The sequence below is a fragment of the Hypanus sabinus genome, unplaced genomic scaffold (assembly GCF_030144855.1).
Source record: "Hypanus sabinus isolate sHypSab1 unplaced genomic scaffold, sHypSab1.hap1 scaffold_698, whole genome shotgun sequence".
Taxonomy (NCBI): domain Eukaryota; kingdom Metazoa; phylum Chordata; class Chondrichthyes; order Myliobatiformes; family Dasyatidae; genus Hypanus; species Hypanus sabinus.
In genome coordinates, this window is record NW_026781550.1 from 113,404 (window position 1) to 130,868 (window position 17,465).

The window sequence follows — 17,465 nt, forward strand, 5'->3', positions numbered from 1 at the left end:
ACATTTTTTCAAACGGAACAGCGCACCGGTTGTTGATAGAATCACAGCCGCCGTTTTCCCGGTGCAATATTTCGTATTTAGCTTCGGGCAGCAAATGGCGACAAACCGATCAAAGGTGAAAGTGACGGTGACCCAGACTGAACACTCTATGGCTGTGAACTTCAGTACACCGATAACATTGCACACGGGTGATGTCCAAACATGTCCACGGGAAGTAATTCACATTGATTTGATAGAGAATGACCTCGGTGACAATTGTTAGTAGGTCTGCTGCAGCCATGGCCACCAGGCAGCGAATGGTGCAGACAGAGAGGCCGCACTTTCCCCGGGACAGGATCATTATCGCCATGACATTAACTGGTAGATTGGGAAAGCATAAAACAGACACGGACATTATTGAACACATTCTCCGGGAATTAACATTGGATAGGGTTTCAGCTAAAGATCAGGCGTGCTGGAGTCGGTAAGCGCCTGCTAATCTAACATCACAGAGGGTTCGCACTGTCTATAATTTTTCTTCTTCAGTGCGGAGGCCAGATGATGTGTGGTCAACCGTCGGCGATAAAAACGACCTGCATGAACAACAACAACTTGCGATGATTCGCGTCGGTGCTTGGGTCGCTTTACCTGATTTACCTGAGCCTGATCAGCCGTCTGGAAACTGAACGGATACAGAGCGGAGCAGCACATACACAAAGTGCTGCAGGAAATCAGCAGGCCAGGTACCATTCATGGAAGTGAGGAAACTCTGGTTTTGGGTCGACACCCTACTTCAGGAGGATGCGGTGCCCAATTTTCAGACCGACTCAGTGTGAAAACATGAAATAATTAGTAAGCAGAAACTAAATAGCTCGGTTAACGGATTAGCGATTCAGTTCTATAGCACACGACTATAGATCCATGGACACTGGTTCAGATGATCAGATCCAATCACTGACCAATAGGCAGTGGAATCTGAGTGTCACAGACTATGCAAACAGGCGTGAAACTCAGAAGCAGGAATGCACTGAATAATTCAGAAATAGTGTGCTTCAGAATCTAATCTACACCCAGCCGCACCTCCCTGTCCTCAGCTCTGATACCAGTCTGAAGAAAAATTACATTCAAACTTTTCCAGTCAGCCCTTCCCGTAGTCATTCCGGTGTCCAGCACTAAGAAAACTCCAGACAAGGTGGCATGAAAAACAAGGCCAAAATGGGAGTCGAACCCGTCAGTTAGAGGATACAAACACGAGGAAATCTGCAGATACTGGAAATTCAAACAACACAGACAAAATGCTGGTGGGGCACAGCATGCAAGGCAGCATCTATAAGGAGAAGCATTGTCGAAGCTTCCGGCCGAGACCCTTCACCAGCATTTTGTGTGTGTAGTTACAGGGGAGACAGATGTTCCGCTTAGTTTGCTTTAAATATGAAAAGTCAGAATGTTGGATCGGCAGGATCTAGATACCTCACACACTGGAAACTTGCAAAATGATAATTAACTGGTTTACACAGAATGACAGGCTGCAATTGTGATTTGCTCTGCTCACTCACCAGGAACTCCAATGACAGCAATGAACATGTACAATATGTTCCCCACACTCTCGTACCTATCGAACATTGCTGATATATTCTCTGTCCAGTAATTTGTGCTCCTATGCTGCGGGTGATCTCTCGGAAGGAAATGTGGTAGCACATGCCTGAAGTTTTTAATAACATTTGGTGAATCCACAGGGTCTGATTACAAGACTTAAAAACAAGATTTTAAAATTAATTACAAACCGATTATTTTAGCCAAGTGCAGTCCCTGCGGTGACAGATTGTGCTTAATTTAGTGACTTTTTTTAGAACTTTGTGGGTGTTAGTTTGACTTTGCAAATGTGACGTGATGAGTTTTATCAATTAAACGTGCTTCCACTGTGAATGTGTGCTTCAAATGAACAATTTGTCGGACACAAATATATTGAAGCAAGTTGTATGATTGTAGCTTAGGAAATTCTTATTGTATCACCGACTGTTATCGATTTCAATGGGGGCTATGTTTGGGGAATTCTACCAGAACGCAAGAAAATATCTTTTGCGCTGATGAATAAATACTTTAATAACAAAGTACCGATGTGTGTGTGGGTGTGTGTTTGACTGTGTCCGTATGTGTGTCCGTATGTGTGTGAGAGTGTGTGCGTGTGCGTGTGTGTTTGTGTGTGTGGGTGTGGGTATATTTGTTTGCGTCTTTGTATTTATGCGTGTGTGTGTGTGTGTGTATATATTTCGTTTTCTGTGTGTGTTTATCTCTGTGCATGTGTGTTTGTGTGACTATGTGTGTGTGGGCATGACTTCTGTTTATTTGTGTGTATATGTGTGCTTGTGTGTGTATGTGACTGTGTGTGATTACGTGTCCATCAGTGTGTGCCTGAGTGAGAATCTCTGTGTGTGTGTGTACGAATGTGTGTCTGCATGCTTGGTGTTTATGTGTGTGCTTGTATGTGTGTGTATGTCTGTTAGTTTGTGAGTGAGCCTGACTATCTGTGTGGAGGAGTGGGTGAGGGTGCGTGTTTCGTTGTGTGCGCACGTGAGTGGAGTTTATGTGTATGTGTATGTGTCTGCCTATGTATCTCTCTGTTTGTGAGTCTGTGTGCGTATGTGTGTGCGTGTGTTTGTGGGTCTCTTTGTGTGGGTGTGTGTGAGACAGTGTGTATGTGTGTGTGACTGTATCTCTCTCTGTGAGTGTGTGACTATCTTTGTGTGAGTGTGTGTATGAGTTTGTGCGTGTGTGTGTGGGGTGTGTGACTTGTGCGCACCCGTGTGTTTATTTGTGTGTGTACTTGTCTTTCGTTTGTGTACGTGTGTTTGTCTTTGTGTGTGAGTCTCTAAATATCAGCGTCTGTTAGTTTGTGAGTGTGTGTGACTAACTCTGTGTGTTTGGGGTTGGGGTTGTGTAGATGTATCTATGTGTGCGCGCATGTCTGAGTATGTGTACGTGTGTGCTGGTGCATTTCTGTGCTTGTGAGTTTGTATCTCTCTCTCTCTCTCTCAATGTGCGTGTATCAGCGTGTGTGATTGATTATTTGTGTATGTGCTGTGTGTACGCTTGTGTGTCTATCTCTGTGTGCGCATTGCCTTGTGTTTCTGCGTGAGTACTTGTATGCGTGTGCGCGACTATGAATAATATAAATATAAAACAACGCATATAAAGCAGTAATGTTAAACCTGACATAATTTTTCAAGGGGAGGTGCGGTGCAGATTCCTTTCCTACTGATAGTGGTTGGTGTCAGAACAGGGGTGGTGTTGGATACAGATGTGATAGTGGCGATATGAAAGTGTGGACGATAGAGTGACGTGGAACTTGTGTCGCTTGAAGAGATTAGTTTTGGAAGACATGAAATGGATTGACTCACAAAATCAACCGATAAGTTCTGAACAGCACGGGGAGCCGCACTACTAGTTTCTACTGATCCGCACAAGCGTCCAGATTTAAATTTGAATGGATAGGTCATAGAAATTAACGTCAGAGTACTTCAGTGTAAATAATACCGAATTCCGTCCAGTCTTATAGATGACAATCTGTGTCCGGAATTTGAGAATTTAAAGAGAGCTGAACAAGAAGGGTATTTCCTCCTCCTTCTGGTTTCACCTGTCACCTTCTCCAGTTTGTGCCTATTCATTTGGTTGTACTTCACTTTACTGCTCATCTGCGGAGACCTGTCCTCTTTATTAGTTTCCTTGGAGTGTTTTCTCTCAGTCAAGCAATATTTACAAATTATGACAAAATGTGTTCGAAAAAAAACTGTCTCATGTGATTTTACACAAACCTATAACTGAGCGTATTTCGTAATTCAGCAAGTGCCGAACTATAAGGGGTTAACCTCATCTCATCTGGACTATGATTAATCGGACCAGTGATGTGCAATAATTTTCTCTTTCTGTTCTACACCATTTGCTAGAAACAACAAAAATATACACACTTATTCGCAGCATACAGAACATTTTTCCCAAAGGTTTAATAAAACCTACCGTATATTTACATGTATAGAGGGTATTTTAACAATTATATTTACTATTCTATTCTTGGTATGAGACATCAGTGAAAAACATTTTGGTTGTGTAAAGGTGTTAGTGATAAAGACTATGCATTCTTGGGGGTTCAGGTTATCTGACCCTACTGAACACAAGCTGTGCCTGTTTTCGTCAATGAGGTCTTTATCCTCGAACCCACTGAACAATATCCAGATTGATTTTTATGCGGACCGACTAGGTAAAAGTGTGTTACAAGACTTGCAAATAAAGGACGCCGAATTTCATTTATACAAACGAACATAAAGATGTGCCGGAGTCTCGATACATAAACACGGCCCAATGTGATGATAGAGTCAATAAAGAGTGAATATCTCTCCTGAGCAACCGGGTCACTCCTGATATCAGTACAACAATATTAACAAAAGCCGAGGTTCAATGACTTTACGTTCCACTGATGCTCTGATACTCGTTGGTACATGGATAGATCTTCCCTCTCCTCTGAACTGTACAACCTGTAAAACAAGTCCATAACGATAAGTTGCATGGAAGTTCTATCCACATCACATTGCCGTCTGCTGCTGTGCAGCGTACTATAAATTACATTATTGATTGCACGTTTGAGGTATTGATTCTCCAGTTTGTAATTTGCTGCGTCAGCAGCATTTTATTTGTTGCAAGGGAGCCGGCTTTGGCAAATAAAGACATAGCCTGTCTGCTCTGATACTCAGTGACCGTGTGGACAGTGATGACAGGGCATCGGCCCAAACTTTGTGATTGTGCGGAGGTGTACTTTTGCAAAGAACGATGTTATGATTTGTTATGTCCTTATGGTCAGACATCTTCTTTTCGCTGTGTCCATCATGAGACTGCGAGAAATGAAATTACCAGTATACTAAGAGATGGTTCTGAATAAGCAGTGATATGTTCTGTGAGAGATGGTGGGCCCGAATGAGCTGTGATAATAACATTGCAATATTGAGGGAACTGGACAAGCAGTGACCGGGTTGGTCAGTGATGTGCCTGTAGAGCTCTGACAGTTCTGTTCACTGCAGCAGTGGATCCCTTCGAAGCAGGGAAATAACCCGGTTGTCTCCTCACAGCTGAGGAAGGGAATCAATTATCAGTCTTCTAGATGTTATCCTTCTCAATCTATCTTTCTAAATATCTATTTATCCATCTAATATCGATTCATATCCGCACATTGGCAATAAACTGAAAATCTCTTTCTTTAAAAGAGGCACGGACACTATTCCTATGGAATATACAGAATCACAACCAGAAAACAGATACCAGCAATGATTATGAAAATCGTGCAAAAAACTCCAGGACCATTTATTAAAAATATTATAAACATTAATTGGTTAGTCACTTCTGGTGGCGGGCTTTTCGTGCTCCACACGGTGGCAGCTCCGACTTCTTTAGTCCCCTCCTGCCATCCAGAACTCACCCGTGGCTCCAGGTAACAGTGCGCATGCGACAGTGGCAACACCCGAGTACATCGCGTCGACAGGCGCGCTAAACCAGTTGAGCGTACCCAGGAAACATCAGCCCCTGTAAGATAGGGAGTTGTCTACCCCGGCATGCGAAACCAGTTCCTGGAGTGGACGGATGAGATCAAGTAAAATATAACCAAATGATGTTTTCTGTGCATCTAATTGGATAATTGACTGAAAAGCAGAATTGTGCTGCAATTCAAATAATCAATGTTATTAACGACCTACCTTCGCTTTGCAAACGGTAAGAGAAGATTTTTTTTACAAAGTAATAAAAGACCAAGTGCCTAATAATTAATTAGAATATGTAACTGAAAAATCGTCAATGGAAAATACAGTATAATCTATCCTCCTCAACATGTCAGTGCAGATTTGGAACTCACCCATTTCCTTTAGTTGGTTACTAGTTCCTGGATTGGTGTTAGCGTTTCCGTTTGCCATCAGATCCATTCCTCCTCGTTGAATTCGGGTTCAATTTTATACACCACCATGCTGACGAAGCAGGTTGACTGATAAATCTATCACTAAGCCAAACACGATCACTAGTCAACGGTTGCATCGCTGTAATGAATCTGCATCTCTGAACCAGAACATAGTGTAATTTGCATACTACAGTGCCCAAAATCCATCCTGAAGACTTTGTCTCATTCACGGATTCACAATGTAAGGCTGTCATTTCAAACAATGATACTTCAATGAAATGAGGAGTCAATAGACTTTCTCTGCATGCATATTGAGGGTATTAACGAACGCATATGTCAAATGACGTTAATGGAAATCAGAGAGACATCAGAGAGCATGATAATGTTACCAAAAAGATGAGGGCGATACATGTAAGTTTTACGTTCATTTCATTCAATCACAATGAAGAGAAACTAAAGGAAGGCAATGATGTGGAAAGTAAGATGCAACAGGCACCTTACTTTAGTTCTTTTGTCCCATGAAAATTTAATAGTACGATATTGTTAATTATTCACTGGCACTGACCCAAAGGAAAAACATTTCCACTTTGACACATATTTGAATGAAATAAGCACTCTGCAAATGACCTTGTCTAAGAGCAAGGCAGTAATCATTGAAGAATAAATAAATACATACATTATGGGTGTGCTGATAATTTGTATTGGGAAGTTTATAACCTATAATTCAGCATAGCTTCCAGCGTTCAAAATCAGCTGTAATCAAGCTAGAGAATTTCTAAAAAGCATAACAGTTCAAAAGGTATTTTGTTTTTGATATTCTAAAACAAGACCTGATCAGCAAATTACTGCGGTATTCTTACTTATTCGACCATAAGTCTGAGCTGTAAATCTTAACGCAGGATACTGAGTAAGGATACAGTCAAGTTACTGGACACAAAACAGTTTTCCTCTCAATATTTATTGATGAAGATAAATTAACTGTGTAGTCTTTAAGGTAGATTATTTTTCTGAATCCATTTATTAAAATAATACAACTGTAATATGTTATGTTGAATGTAGCATCTCTTCCTGAGGTTTAGTAAATGGAACTCAAATATATGTAGGAATTAACATTCCATATTAGTTGCAGCATGACAAAGGTACAGTCCCTTCACTGCCAATTGAAAACAATAACTATTTTATCTATGTTTGGAACAGGTGGCAGGCTTCAGAGAGAACATCATTCTTGATACACAGATAACTGATACATTGTTTCCTATTAATGTTCAGGTGGATGAATTGCTTCTGAATATTCCTTCCAGTTATCAAAGCCTTTTAGTATTCATTCCTTCCTCTCCCTCTTCGAGTTGCTTGCCCCTTTTCTCCAGTCCCTCACCTCATTCTTCATCATGAAAGAGAACGGCTCTAAATCCCCGTCATAACAGGGAGGAACTGGATTTTGCATAAATAAAAGACACAACACAGGCACACCAATCTCGGTGCACTAGCCCAAGTCTCGGAATTCAAGAAACAAACAAGCCCCTGGGACATCCTATTCACAGCAAGCAGAAATCAATCAACAGCTTCGAGACTCCTCAGGACCGACTTCCCTTTTCAAAACTGGACAGCTATTTCAAAATATCCTGATGTGCAATGGCACTAAAATCTTTCATTCCTTTTGACAGCTGTACCGATACAAAGGTTCATTCTTTTCGTCATTGTGATAAGTGTTTATACAGTGCAGTGATGCATTCCTATTTATCCCAAGACACTTGCAGTGATAACACTACACGTTCTAGCACAGCAGGCTATCTTGAAATTCTCATACATTTTTTGAAAAACCTTGCTTAGTTGAGACTACGCTGAGAGATTTGATTTACTTCTGATTCGTGAACTGGAAATCCACAATGGTTTGGTTGTTTCTAATGTTTACACCTGGGAAGTGTACAGGGAATGATGTGTTAAGCCATTAAGCTTTTGGCTTGAATTCAAGGTTTCTTTAGACACCAGTTTCTCCCAGATATAGTGTGTGGGGGGGGGGGGTGGAGCGTGGATTAGCAGGTATTTTTTTTGTATGCAGAATGAGCAGAGAACATAGAGAGAATTACTTGATGAGAGAGGAAGCTGCGGGAGACAGTGAGGGAAGTTTCTCGGAAGAAGGGCTTTCATACACAAACTATCCAGGAGCAATTCTCTGAAACTCAGTAAGAGAACATTCTTCCAGTCAATCAATCTGCCACTCAAAACTGTCACCTTCTTCAGCCATAATTAGAAGCTCAAACCTGAACAGGCTATGCACTGGCTGTCACCTTCCTAAGTGAGAGCCATCAATGCCAGAGAAGCAAGAATGGAATCTGTGAATAGCTTTGTGCAAGCTTCTTCGCTGTGCAGGGAGATCAGACCACAACTCTGCAGATGCCACATTAATACTCTAGATGCCAATCTGGCATCCACAAACCCCTTGCTTAATAGGATCCGTCTATGGCATATGAAAGGCTGGGAACCTCTGATCTAGTTGTAACTTAACCAAAAGGAATAAACACCCTCTTGTTGACCAGACAGTGCACGGCCAATCAGTGAATTGACACAAATAAATGATGGTGCCTGGAGCTGTCGAGATGGCTGTATTCTATAATTGTCTGCTGCAGTCTGCAGCTGAACCACCACAACTAACCAAAAAGAAGATATGGGAGTTCAAGGGCTAATGCCTACAAGATGTTCTGCAACACAGGAATTCCTGCAAACACAAATGCCACGTGGCTACCAGACAAAATTCTAAAAGAACAATCAACTGTTGATCTACAACATAGATTAAACTGCCCACACCACCCAGCAGGAGCTCTGCAAAACACGGCAGAAGAAAAGGGGGAAGGTTTAAAGGGAACATGAGGAGAAATGTTTTCACTTAGTGGGTTCAGTGAGAGGGGAACGAGCGGCCAGCACAAGAAGTACATGAAAGCACAGTTTGAACATTTATGAGAAGTTTGAGAAGGGTACATGGATGGTCGAGGTATGCAGTGCTATGGTCCTGGTGCATGACGATGTGATTCGGCAGTTCAAATTGTTCGCACCTCTCCCTAAATGGGCTGAAGTGTCTGTTTATGTGCTGTACTTTTTGATGATTCTACGGCTGGAATTCTGCAGTGTGCCTCACAAGCTTCCCTTTACAGGAGTTCTACTTTTTTTTTAAACAGCTCCATATCAAGCAGCGAGACGCTAAGCAGATGTTTGTGGGGGGGGGGGGGGTAGGGGTTCAGAATCAGAAAGGGAACAAGAAGAAAGAGAAACGGAAACAGCATGCTTGGCGAGGTTGAATGCTCATGCATTTCAGGACCAATTCATCCAACTGCAGCAGTAAAACACATCCTAATTCACTATTCTGCAAAAACATATTTAGCTGCAAAATGAAATACAAGCCAACACAAAATAAATATTCCAAACCGGTTTTATCAATCCGATCTTGGCAAGTGGAATAAGAACACTTTTTCACCCTTAGTGTCTTTACCTAAGTGGATAACGACAGAATAACTCCATTGGTCAGCAGGAGCAGACAGAGGCCAACAACACAAGTTAGTCACCATAACAATATAACTTACTTATCCAAAGATAGGTAAGAAGGTAGAAATCAAAATTGCCATGACAGAAGGTGTCTTAAATAAATAATACAGACGCACTTAAGTGGAGACTGAATAGAGTGTGAGGAAGGAAATGCATTTGTCTGCTGATGGAGACACCTCCCTCTTCCTTATTAGGGAGAGAGAGAACCTGCCTGTGGTATGTCGAAGACTGGGTGAAAGTCCAAGTCTTTGGGGTAACTGCAAGGCTGTGTCTTTACTATGGCTTTGCTCACACTTGACTGCTTGGTGCCGATGCCGATGCTTGCTTCTTTTGTCGGGGGGAGAGGGGGGATTATTGCTTGCAACTGCTTATGCACGGCAGGGGGACTTCAATGGTTTTGATGTTTAACTTTCATTCATTCTTTGGGGCACTTCTTTGATTTGGTGGATTTTTGCTAACATAAAGCAGTTCAGGATGTATATTGTATACATTTCTCTGACATTAATTTCGAACTCTGAACCTTCCATTCAGCTGTGCTGAATGTGTGGAACTTTAGTGAAGGAGACTGCAAATGGCTTTGGTGTGCAATTGTGAGTCTATAAGGCTGTCTCTGAGCGGTACTCTCCCTTCAACATTGGCATCGTTTCTGATGAGAAGGGCTCCTGATTATCATGTGACGCTTGGATATCCTTTCCCATACAGGACAACTGGCAGAATGACAATGGTGGGATAACGAATGCAGTCTTTAATGACAATGCCACTGCTGCTCCCTCCACATGACAGTCCAGCTACCCCTAGCCATGTGAACGAGATAAGATTGATGTATTGTTACAACATCCTGTCATTGCTTTTGAACATTATTCTCCCCACCATACTGGCCACATCCTGAGTTTAGACAGTGCAAATGGGAGCGCCCACATCAACCCACGTACACTTGGTTGGAGTCTGCCTCTGCTGTATCAGGATTCGAGATATCATCTGCAAGGCACTGGGTCTTCAACCCAAAATGAAGTTACTCAGCACTTCTGTGAAGCGGTGGATGGGCTCTAATCTCTTTGCAAGAGTAATATAGATTCCTCCATGCTCTTTGATATTGCTCACATGGTTTCAGGAATCAAAAATTTCACTTTTTTAACCTTCTTATCCGCGAAAGTCCTTACATAACTCTTTTCTCGAACCTTTCTGTGATCTACTGAATTATTCGTACATCCCCAGCAGAAGGTACAGGCTGCATGTCCAGAGACTCTCCACATGCAAAGGTACACCGCTGAGCCCATCTCTAAATAACGTACTCGATTTCATTACAGACTAACTGAATCGGTGCCGTCATTTAAATTCCTTTCCATCACCACTTTGCTAGAGTGCGATTCTTGGCCAGTTGAAATGGTCCCCACAACAGTAGCAAAGTTTTGAGGGACACGGGCGAATGCAAAAGATGCATTTTTCTGTTTAACAATTGGTAAAATAGTTATGCATTTGGTAAAACAGGAGAAAGTGTGGATTAAGTGAGAAGTAGAATTCGAGAAGGGTTCGGCACTCAGCCGAGGATTAACCATTGACCCAATAGGTTATTCCCACTAACATGAAGCAGCACCACTCTGTGAGGACATGTGATGCAATGTCACAGCCATTCTAACTACTGCTCCCTGTCTAATATCCCGGATATAATGTGAGGGAATGAATTATTCTGCTTTCGACAAGACTATCTGAATACTTTGTCTATCATTGTTGAATTGCGTGCAACCTTTGAACAATAGATTCAAGACTTAATACATGTGCAACTGGCCTACTGAGTGTATGGACTCTAGTTATGAACCTGGTTGACAGACGGTGAGCAATGGGACGATGGTTAATTCGACAGTGGTGCACAAAGGATATCTGATGCAAACACGTGTAAATCTACAGATGTTGGAAATTCAAGTAACACACACAAAATGTCGGTGGAACGCAGCTGACCAGGCAGCATCTATAGGGAGAGGCATTGTCGGCGTTTCGGGACGAGATCCTTCGTCAGGACTAACTGAAAGAGGAGATAGTGAGGGATTTGAAAGAGGGAGTGGGAGGAGAGATCCGACATGATAGGAGAAGAAAGGATGGGGAGGAGATAAAGCTCAGATCTGGAAAGTTGATTGGCAAAAGGGATACCAGGCTGTAGAAGGGAGAGGCTCATGGGACGGGAGGCTGGGAAGAAAGAAAGGGGGAGTGGAGCTCCCAAGGAAGATGAAGAGCAGGCAGGGAATATTGTTTGAGGGACAGCGAGAAAGAAAGGAGAGAAAGAAAAAAGGGGGGAAATAAATGAATAAGCAAACAAATAAATGAATAGATAGATAGATAGATAGATAATTAAGTAGATAGATAGATTAACGGATGAATGAATGAATAAGGGATGGGGTAAGAAGGGAAGGAGGGGCATTAACGATGTAAGAGAAGTCAATCTGCATGACATCAAGTTAGAGACTACACTGATGGAATATAAGGTGTTGTTCCTCCAACCTGAGTGTGGCCTCATCTTGACAGTAGAGGATGCCGTGGATAGACATATCAGAATGGGAATGGGACGTGGAAATAAATGTATGGCCACTGCGAGATCCTGCTTCCTCTGGCGGACAGAGCGTTGGTATTCAATGAAACGGTCTCCCAGTCTGCGTCATTTCTCACTAATGTATAAAAGGCCACACTGGAAGCATCCCACCATCAAGCACATCTCCACCCACCCCCCCCCCCACCCAGTTTCTGTTTTCCGCAGAGATCACTCCCTACGCGACTCCCTTGTCCATTCATACCACCCGCCCCTTCCCACCGATCTCCATCCCGGCACTTATCCTTTTAAGCAGAACAAGTGCTACACGTGCCCTTACACCTCCTCCATCGCCATCATTCAGGGCCCCAGACGTCCTTCCAGGTGAGGCGACACTTCATCTGTGAGTCGACTGGTGTGGCATACTGCGTCCGGTGCTCGCAATGTGGCCGCTGCATGTTCTCGTCCTGTCCATGAGCCTCATCCTGTAATTTGCCTTGCCCGGCCAAGGGGTACTTCGCCCAGATCGGTCCTGGAGGTCCCTCGTCCCTTATCTTGTCCATGTGCCTCGTCCTGTCCTTATACCTCGCGCAGCCCAGGGCTACCTCCCCCAGCCCGGTGCTGGAGTTCCCCCGTCCTGTCCTGGAGTCTCACGTCCAGTCCGTTAACCACGCCACGACCTGAGGCCGCGTCTTGTCCTCGCCTAGATCCGGGGTCCAAGCCCGAGTCAAGACCCAGGTTTCGTTTCCTTGTCCAGTCTTCGGCTCGGAGTCCTAACCAAGGCTACAAGTTCCAAGTTCCACGTCCGGGTCCCTTGTCCCTAGTCCAAGTCCTAGGCTCCGAATCCTAGTCACGTCCAAGACCTGTGTCAATATCAAGAGTCAGTTATTCCTGACTTTCCTTGCTTCCTTGACACACCTAGCCCTGTTCCTAGTCCCTCAGTGGCTGTGCCTTGCATTTGGGTCCGCCACCAACGCCCCCCTTATACAAGTGTTTAATTTTCGAAGCAACCTATTAGAACTGCAAACTAAAAGGTAATGAAGTATGAATCCATTAGAAACACAAAGTTATTAGACGGACAAAATACAATTTTTGATACTGAGTAATATTATAAAAATGAACATTACCCCTTAAATGTGCCTATGCTGAATTTTATAATTCAGGCAAATGGTTAATTACCATTGGTTAATTGGGGCAGCCGCTTATTTCGGACAATACTTAATAAAAAAAATAAATTGAAAAAAATGTAATTTACTTGGAAAACTATGCCACTTAATTGTGAAAGGAATCTGTTGCCAAACAGGTTCTAACTAGTGTGAGGTACATGCATGCTATGTAACCATTATACACTACGCTTTAATTAAAACAACCGTTTTAAATGGCATCCCTTGCGTGCTCGTTTTCAAAAAGAAGTGACTTTTGTCATTGATCGCAGGCAAGTGATAAACAGTAAGACAAACTGGAACTGTTTTGCTCACTGCGGTTTCAAGCATGCAGGCTTGCGGATGCCAGAAACGGTTGGGGTGAAATGAAACAATTTCAATACTTCATCTAGTTAAGTACTATGATTAATTTAAAGGTATCAGCAATCATCTTGAATGTTCCAATTGAAATGAGGATTTGGAGGTTCCAATCATCGCCAGCACTGTTTGAAAGCTGTCCACTCTCTGCACTTGGTGTCTCTGATGATTTTGTTTATTTACAGTCAATCAAAAGAACATGTCAGTGTACGCTTATTAAATTAAAGCACAATAATTAGAAACTAATAGAGTTTTATGTACTGTAGTGATTTTGGTTGTGTTCTAATTAATTCTGTATTTCCTTTAAATACATAGTTTGTTACTTAATTAAATGGTAGCTTGTCATTTTTTTATACCCTGTTAAATATTTCCAGGAAACATCGGCTCATTGGGGTAATCACTTAATCGGGCCAGAATGTCAATTCCCAGTGTCCCCCGATTAACTGAAATGCACTATATTTGAAATTTCGGCAGATTCATTTCCGACTTCAAACAGAAACATTATAATAATCAGCACACTTTTCATATAAACAAAAAATTAGAAATTCATTGTCCATAACTGAAGTATGCTTTCACCATATTACAGATAATATCTACTTCAGCCATTACTGGCGTGCTGAACATTTTACTTTCATACATTTATGATAAACATTATGAAATTCATCTATAACGTATAAAATGTTCATGGAGACTATCTTTTTGTTGAATTTATCTTATCTTATCTTATTATTTATCTTATGTTTTTATATTGACAGAAGAGAAGATGTTTGAAGGTTTTCTTGAAGGTAGCATTGCATAGTGCATAGCAGGCTGGGTTTAGAGTACTGTTGATGTAACAGAGCCAGTATCCAATAGACCATACTGTGTTAGGGACGCAGACTGAACATAACGTGTTAATGAGTACCATGACATTGTAAGGGGTCCAGGTGATGATAAATGCCAGCAGAATAGCCAAGACGGTCCTGGTCACCTTATTCTCCCGGGTTGCAGCTCCCTTCTTTTTCTCAGCAGGGGTCTTTTTCATCTTGTGGGCTGCGGCGAGCTCTCTGTCTTTACCATTCTTGCTGCTGTTTTCTGACACCATTTCAATTGTGGTAGCACAGTAGTCACTCTTTTGGGATTTCGTGACAACCTTTATGCTGGAGAGCTTGGAGCTGTCATTGCTAAATTGCCTTTGCTCACTGGAGATGTTTGAGCTCTCATCAATCGTTCTTTCCTCCGTCTGGATGGAAGGGACGACACTGAAGAAAGTCGAGTCATTTGAGACCCCCTTTTCCTCTCCTTGGCCACAATAATCCGTCATTACTTCACCAGCTGCCTTGCCGTTCTGTGTTTTGACATTCTGCATCTCTTCAGGTACACTTGAAATGTTGTTATTATTCGATTTCATTCTTTTGCCTCGCACTAACCAGAGAAAAATGGTACCTTTGTTTGACTCTGGCTCTTTCTTAACCTTCTTGACCCGACTCTTGCTAGCACGGGATATGTGCACATACAGAATCGTCATGGTAATAACTGGTAGATAGAAGGCTGCTATTCCAGTACCAAAAGTGACAACTGGATTTGAGAAGAACTGTATATGACACTCACCTACTTTAACTGTCCGTCCACCTACAATGAACTGCCAGAAGAGAATGGCAGGAGCCCACAGGATAAATGACAGCACCCAAGCAGCTGCAATCATCATCCGTGCCATCTTGGTGGTTCTCTTCACAGGGTAGCTGAGAGGCTTTGTCACACAGAAATATCGGTCAAAGCTGATGATAAGAAGGTTCATGACAGATGCAGAGCTAACAACATAATCTAGAGCCAGCCACAAATCACACACCACTGGGCCCATGGGCCAGTAGCCAAAGACGATGTAAATGGTGTAAAGGTTCATGGAGAACACACCAATAATCAAATCGGCACAGGCTAAGCTGAAAATAAAATAGTTGTTAATTGTATGTAACTGTCTGTTTACTTTGATAGAAAGCATAACCAGAATGTTTCCGATAATGGTCACCAGACTCAAAGATAATGCTACAATCACAATGAAGATTAGTTCAACTGTTTTGTAAGCCCTCCCTCTTTCAATGTATGTTAGGTTGCTGAGCGATGAATTTGTCTGCGTTAAATTAGCCATCCTTTCCCTCTGAGTTAGCATTGAAGCGGCCTGAACGTAGAAAATAGTAGAAAAAGGAGAAAATATTAGCAAACAAGCAATTAAGGATTTCTAATTGAAGCCTCACCAGGAAGAACACAGAAGACCATCCGTTGTAAAAAAAAAAAAGATTATTTCTGAGGGATTAATTTTTAAACAGAAATCACAGAGATCACGTTTTGTACGTACAACATTACGTACGTAATTATGAATTAATAGTTAATAGCTAAATACTATTACCTAACTGAATGAAGATGTTGATACCCGACATTGCAAACATGATTTCATTGGATTGGTCCACCTTTATGCACTTAAAATGATGGGAAACCTCTGACCCTTTTGTTCCCTTATGTGCACGTGCTTCAAAAGGAAAAAAATATATGAACAAGAGAAATCCCAGAAATGACGCAAGAAAAACAGATGCACAGGATCATCCCTCTCCTACAGGAGGAACAAACACCCAATCCAATAAACTTGCAGTCAAAAGTAGAAATGAAGCAAAGTCCTTGAAGGAGAGAAGAATCTTGGATTTAGTTACGTCAGATCAAGAGCATGTGTTTCAAAACAGACTGCTAAAGATCCATGTTAATGGTGGTTTAACACAGTTGATTTCCCCTAGTTATGAAACCCATGAGAACGTTAAACAATGATGGTCTAATTTTCTTGAAACTAATAGCCTAAGAGGGGAGGTTATGACCTGTACAAAAGGATAGTTGACACCTGAAGCCAAGGGGCAGCAATATCCTGTGGACATGTTTGCTGGGTCTGTGGGGGATGGTTTAAACTAATTAGGCAGGGAGGAAGGAAACAGGAATTATAGATCTGAAGACGGGGTAGATGATATACAAGTAGATGCAGAGTGTAGTGATACTGTGAGGAAGGACAGCCTGATGATAGGGCAAAATTGCAGCCACTGGGATGAGTTGAAGTCTAATATCGTGGCAAAATCGTAGAGGGTAAGGAATATATGTCTGAAGGTATCATATCTGAATGCACACTGTAGAGTTTATGGAATAAGGTAGAGATTACAGTTATGACATTGTGGGCATCACTGAATCGTGAATGAAAGAAATTCATAGTTGGGAGATTAACGTCAAAATACATTGTAAGGAAAGGACAGTCAGGTAGGCAGAGAGGCTGGAGTGGCTTTGTTAGTAAAAAAATGAAATCAGATCGTTTGAAATAGGACACATTGGTTTGGAAGATGGAGTATCCTTGTGGGTAGAGTTAAGAAACTGCAAGGGGAACGAACCCTGAAGGGAGTTGTATCCAGCACTTTGAACAGTGGCCTAGATGTGGGGTACAAACTACAACAGCAGACAGAAGAGGCATATAAAAATGGAAATGTTACAATAGTCATGGGCTATTTCAATTTGCAGGTAGATTGAGAAATTCAGGTTGGGGCCGAACTCCAAGAGATGGAATTTGTAGAAAGCGTTCAAGCTGGGTTTCTGGAACCTGCTGTGGTTGAGGCCACAAGGTGAAAAGCAATTCTGGATTGAGTGTTGTGCTGTCAACCAGATTTCATTAGGAAATTTTAGGTAAAGGAGACAGGTATCGTAATATGATAAATTAAAACTGCAGATTGGGAGGGAGAAAATAAAGTCGGATATATTAGTATTTCAGTGGAAAAAACGAATACTGTAACAGAAGCATGAGAGAGGAACTGGACAAGTTTAATTGGAAAAGGACAGTACCAGGGATTAGAGCAGAACAGCAATGGTCGGTGTATCTGGGAGCAATTCAAAAGGCGCAGGATAGATACATCCCCTAGTATTCTGAAGTTAACTGTGGCTGACAACCGAAGTCAAAGACGGCATAGAGTGAAATGATAAC

The 17,465-nt window shown here is 42.1% G+C and overlaps 1 protein-coding gene across 1 annotated transcript; it reads right to left on the bottom strand.

Moving 5' to 3' along the window:
• Window positions 1–14,216: 14,216 nt before the first annotated feature.
• Window positions 14,217–15,611, bottom strand: LOC132389897 (muscarinic acetylcholine receptor M2-like). The gene has a single exon (XM_059962456.1). It carries the CDS (start codon window positions 15,609–15,611, stop codon window positions 14,217–14,219), a length of 1,395 nt encoding a protein of 464 aa, XP_059818439.1.
• Window positions 15,612–17,465: the final 1,854 nt, after the last annotated feature.